Source organism: Alosa pseudoharengus, unplaced genomic scaffold (assembly GCF_046254945.1).
Source record: "Alosa pseudoharengus isolate Yale_2024_CS ecotype anadromous, Long Island Sound unplaced genomic scaffold, YU_APseudo_1.1 YU_APseudo_1.1_scf_2, whole genome shotgun sequence".
Taxonomy (NCBI): Eukaryota; Metazoa; Chordata; class Actinopteri; order Clupeiformes; family Clupeidae; genus Alosa; species Alosa pseudoharengus.
In genome coordinates, this window is record NW_027468663.1 from 31,751,870 (window position 1) to 31,757,946 (window position 6,077).

The 6,077-nt window shown below is 40.5% G+C and overlaps 1 protein-coding gene across 1 annotated transcript; it reads right to left on the reverse strand.

Annotated features, from left to right (window-relative positions):
* Positions 1-2,590: 2,590 nt before the first annotated feature.
* LOC143134297 (protein FAM43A-like) lies at positions 2,591-6,077 on the reverse strand. The gene has a single exon (XM_076294561.1). The coding sequence runs from the start codon at positions 6,026-6,028 to the stop codon at positions 4,970-4,972; it is 1,059 nt and encodes a 352-aa protein (XP_076150676.1). The 5' UTR covers positions 6,029-6,077; the 3' UTR covers positions 2,591-4,969.

Below are 6,077 nucleotides of genomic sequence, written 5' to 3' on the forward strand. Positions count from 1 at the left end.
AGATGTAAGTGAAAATAGGAGCAAGCTCGTTTGCACAGTTCTTTAGTGTAGCTGGTGGTGTCACACCATCAGGTCCGGCTGCTTTGTTGATGTTCTGTTGCCGTAGCAGTCTCCGGACATCATGCTCTGTGATGGTAAGGAGAGAGTGCCCCTCCCCCAGAGGGTGAGGGACAGTGCTTATCTGGGCACTGTTGTTCTCAAAACCGCAAAAAAGTCATTAAGCCACTCTGGGTGGGTGGGGTCACAATCAAAAATATGATGTTTTGTCTTGTAGTCGGTGATGGCCTGTAGGGCCTGCCAGACTCCCTTGATGTTGAAGTTTGCTTTCAAGTTTGTCTCTGTAGTTGGCTTTAGCTGTATTGAATGCCTTCCGGAGTTTGTATTTGAGAAGTTTGTATTGGCCAATTCCATGGAAAATTATGTTTTTTGTAACATCCATAACACCAATAAAATAGGATGGTATGGTGTGATGAAAAATGCACAAAAAAATGAATGTTATCATTCACATCATACAAATGCCAAGGCATTTCACTGGCGTTATGGATGTGACAAAAAGTCAATTTTCCGTGGAACTGCCCTATTGCTCTTTGTCCCCACTTTTAAAAGCGTCATTTTTCTCCTTGCACAGGCGCTTAACTTCCTTGTTGAACCAAGGCTTGTTGTTACTGTAGATGGTAACAGTCTTAGTGGGGATACACACAGACTCACAGAAACAGATGCAGGACATTATGCAGTCAGTGAAAGAGTCAATATCAAGAATAAGGGCATTACAGAGAGAGAGAGAGAGAGAGAGAGAAAGAGAGAGAAAGAGAGAGAGAGAGAGAGACTGTGGTGACAATGCTAAATGCTAAGAAGTGGTGTTGAATAATGACTATGGGAAGGATTCAGTTAAATAATTTTGCTAAGGCTATTATCAGCCGGGCTGATAAAACCTAAGTAGTCATTTTCAGGACTTTTCACTTGGATAAATATTGACTCCTGTGGCCTTTCAGGGAATAGAGAGATTGATTGAATTAATGGAATGAAAGCACATTCAGCACACCATCAGAGCCAGAGCTGATAACTGGCAAAGAGTTCTCACCCAATAGCATTTTGATCTGATCTAGCCTTGACTTCAAGGCTCACTGGTTGCTTGGCTTTACACATATTTATCAAACCTCACTCTAAAACTGACACTTAAAGAAACACGCCACCCAATGTCAGTAGTAATATATGTTCTTACCTTAACTTTCACGAGTTGAGTCATACCTCTCCCGTGTCGGTATGTGCACTTAAACGCTCTGGTGCGCGGCGCGAATGTGTTAGCATGTTGCTATGCTAGCGGGCTCAGACGTAGCCATAGAGGGAGGAAGATAGCACTAATCAAAAACATCCACGTTTTCCCTACTTAAATACAGTTGCACGAGTAGTTGATAAAATTGATCAAACCTCATTCTAAAACTGACACTTAAAGGAACACGCCACCCAATGTCAGTAGTAATATATGTTCTTACCTTAACTTTCACGGGTTGAGTCATACCTCTCCCGTGTCTGTACGTGCACTCCAATGCTCTGGTCTACAATTAGGTGTTAACTAATATTTCTACGCTAGGTCGAAGTACTCCCAAGTGCTATTGCGCCACACATTGTAGTTCTGTTTATTCGCTTGGAAAATCACCACGTTTCATGTCGTGTGACCTTACACATTTTTATCAACTTTTATCTGCAACTGTATTAAAGTATGGAAAACGTGGATGTTTTTGATTAGTGCTATCTTCCTCCCTCTATGGCAACGTCTGAGCCCGCTAGCATAGCAACATGCTAACACATTTGCGCCGCGCACCAGAGCGTTTGAGTACACGTACAGACATGGGAGAGGTATGACTCAACTCGTGAAAGTTAAAGAAGCCCTATGCAACAATTTTAGCAAAAATGACCTTAATTATGCAGGTTGAGAGTCGTTCTGATGGTTCTACAACACTTTTTGGGTCGTTTGGTGGGTGCTTCGTCTCCCCCAAGTGCTTCTCCGTGGAAAAACCGAATATGCAACTTTCTGGTCCCGGACCGAAGAAATCCGGATGTGACTCAGCGGAAGGCCTCGAAAATGTAGTCAGATTGTAGTTTCTAAGAAGAATGCAAAACGGACTCCGACTTGGCTTTGTTGCTGTTGAAATTGTAAGTAGCCTCCCCTTGGGTGAACTTCGTTTTTGTAATGTGGTTTGATAGTCTCTTGAACAATGTGTTTGCTCGACCGTTTTATTGTGAGCCCTGTATGTGTTTAGCTTGGTTTCTTGATGGCTAGCTCGCTAGCTAGTGGGGGTTTAGCGTAGCAGTGACTTGCTACCGAAGCTGCAGGGGGAGCTATGTCGTAAAAAATGTGAGCCCAAATCAGGGGAAAACCCAGAATAGAGGGAGAGCAGCTTCACAGAAGAGAACTTCTGACGGCAAATTTGAGGAAAAGTTGGTAAACCCTTCTTACCTAATTTGAGGGTGCTGATTCTGAATATTTTGTTTACCAAGCTCATTTCTGAGTTCTAAGCTGCATAATCATAATTTTAACATAAAATAGCGATTATTTTTGTTTATTTTCCCTAAATCGGGTTGATTTCAAAAGTAATCACTAAAACCAAATAAAAGTGTTCTCTAAATACATGTTTGAGCATTAAAGAAGCCATACTATAGTTTATTAACGTATTTAATGGGAACATGATTACAGTTAACATGTAATAAACTCGGAAATTCTAATCAAAACACAACCATATTTTTATTGCTAACATAGTGAGTCACTCGTAGTGTTTAATGCATTTCATCACAATAACAAATTGCACAGATAACCTTCAACTCAGAATATATCCTACAGTACATATGAACTTAGATAGCGGGAATAAGGCTAATGCAGAACTGCATCTACCGTCAGCAACAACCGTCAAGTAAAAAACATTTTACTTCTAGTAACACTGGATTGGATTGGCCTGTTTGGATTGGCCTGAGCGTATCTGTTGCAATATCTGTGTGCATTCCTACATTAGGTCTATTTCTTTGATAGTCAACATCATTTGATACCACATAACAAATACCAAATAACAATACAAAAGTTTCTTACAAAGTTTCCTGCATACTTCTTTAATGTGCTGCAGTCAGATGGGTGCCCTAAAGACATAACTAGATCTAGAGCATCTATTACCAGTGTTGAATGAGCAGTTTTTTGTAGTGATCACAACTGGACATTCCACATTGCTAGACAGCACTTGAGTGAGGATGACTTATTTCCATTTTTTCACAAATAACCATCGCTATCTGCAATAGCTACAGTACAGGGACATTAATCAGCTCATAGCTGAGGATTTGTCCTAGATCCACTTCCCTTTCAGCATCATATGTAATGATGCACTGGAGAATGTTTCTTTTTGTTGCACTATAAAGGATATATTGTCTAAATTTTATTTTTATTTGCAAATAATGCAATCTCCATAGCACTCCTCAGCAACCCTCAAACATGCACACTCTTCCATTTTTTTGCATGGCTGGGATTTGAATGATAGGAAAGAGCACCAGTGAGATGTTTTAACTAGGCAAGCACAGTCACCTTTACAGTAAAAAAAATACAGTGTAAATGTAAAGACTGACAACTGTTCATAATAGTTACGTAGTGACAAAGTACTTTCTACAGAAAAATGAGCAGTCACCTACTATTGTATCAATTTATTATCAAGGAATCTATTTTGCTTCTAAATGTCATACTGAATTTTAGCTATTATTTCAATTTATATTTTAATTGTATCTTATTTTCATTTGCTACTTGAGGGTCATTGGGGTAATTCCTGTCCTGTCCTACAACATAAAGAGTATATTAATGCCTTATTTTTTGCAATTCCTATGATGGCAAAACCAAAAAGTATGTGAATTATGCTAATTAGCAAGCTTAAAACTCAAAATTGAGCTTGGTAAGAGAGAGACAGGACACAATGGAGATTTGCTATCCCACAAAGGGAAACATGGCTCCTCTTCTCTCTACCAGGTCATGTTGCTCAGGATGTCAAATGATCCTGGTTGCTTCCTGTCTCACAAGTGTGGAACACACAGTGATGTCTCTTTTAAGTGTTGTTTTTCGTGATGTTTTGCCACTTGAACAGCATCTGGATTTGTTAGGCTGAAGCAAACTGCACTCAGCCATTCTTAATGCACTAAAGTGCAGTGTCCTTGGTTGATTGTTTTTGCCCTCGTTGATATGGAATGTGTATGCTGCTGGAGTTGAAAGTTTATGCTGAAGTCAGCACAATTGCAATTAAGATACACTCTAGTTTTATCACATCTCTATTGTTTATCCTTCTCAGAACAGACATAATTCTGTTAAAAAAGTGACAATTCATTCAATGTGTTAGCCTACTTACTTACTTAAAGAAGCCTAAATATTACTTCCATGATCTAATGTTGTTCAATAAAGCATTCCTTTCAATTTCCTTTCATTGTAAACTGAATCAAAAACAATTGCTGAATAACTTTGTTTTGGTAATGAAAACATTTTTGCATAATGATTTGGAATTTATTTCCCGCATATGACAGCCACAATACATAACAAAAATGGAAAACACGGTGAGTTCCAGCAGCACATGGAACTTTCACTTGCAGGTCTGCTTTATAGTGAACTATCCAACTTTTGCATAGCAAATATATATTTGGAAAAGTTTGATAACAATAAAAACAATACAAATGTAAAGTATTGATCAGACAATAACTAGACAGAAATATAGACCATCACGAAGGTCAATGTCTAGGGGACGCTAAATACAGTTAAAGACCTCTAACAATGTGTTAGGTCTATGACCATGAAAACATCAACTCATTCAGTCCATTATAGCCAAAGTCCTTAAGTCTCCGATAGCCTATAGCTATTACTGAATATGAAAATGAAGGTTTACTCGTGTGTGAATACAATACAGTCCTGCACAGGCTTAGCAGCCTACTGCATAACGACCAAAGCAGTTCTGTCCTACGTAGATTCTGAACTTTTGTCGTCTGACGATTCATCAGAGTCATAAGTGATGGAGCAAAAGTCCTGATTGCTGTCGATGGAAGATTCACTGCCCGTACTCTCACCGGAGAGCAACCGTGTGACTTGCATGTCCGTTTTCAACGTGTGTGGATCGTTTCCCATGCACAGCTCTCCCAGGTCGTTTATCATCACACACAGTTCTTCTTTTCTGTCTTCGAAACAGTCTCCGTCTAAAAACTCGTCGCATTCGAAAAGTACAGACGTTCTCTGCTCTTCCTCCTCCCCAATCGAGTCTTCGGTGATGGAGCCGAGTTTCGGTGCGCTCTTGCTGCGCTCCACGGGAGGTTTATAGTAGCACTGTCCATTCATCAATTTCCTCATGGGGACCAGTGGGATTGTTTGCTCGCCTATCAGAAGTTGTTGCTGATGTCTGGCGTCCTCTCTTCGTTTAAGTCTCTGAAATTCGGCCAGAGCCGTGGTTGAAGTTTGGTACAGGAGAAGTGCCATGGCTTTGGCTTTCTCAGGTTTCGATACAAGCACTGCATGGCATCGGAGCATTACAGCTTTATGCTTGATTTCATGTCTGTAAATCCAAGCAAATATCCTTGGAAAACGTGTGTCAGCGACGCAGTAAGTTATCCTGTGCAGTAAGTACAAGTGCCCGGGCTTCTTCGTCTTCTCGTCTGTGTGCACCATGCGAATACCTTGTGAACTAATTGTAAGCTTCATTTTTGTGCCGTTCTTCCCATTGTCGCTCTTGGTCCAAATTTTGTTTACGGCAACGTCTGCACATCCGTCCCCTTTTGACTGAATTGTGGTTGAATTTCCAAGATACAGAACAGTGTAAGAAGGGTTGTCGTTGGAAATGCTGATTTTCTTTTTCTTTGACCTGAACATGTTTCCGATCCGGTGCAGTGTGCTTTCAGGGTAAAGCTTTACAAGAGATGTCAGTGTTGAATAGTTCAGACAAGCGCCCCTTTCTTCGTCCGGCAGCTCACAGGTATGAATGTTACGCTGCAGCATCTGGTTCTCGAACGCACAATTCGGTGGAGTCATTTGTCGCAGCAGCCCATCATAACATTCAGCACGTCTCCAATTGTTTAGT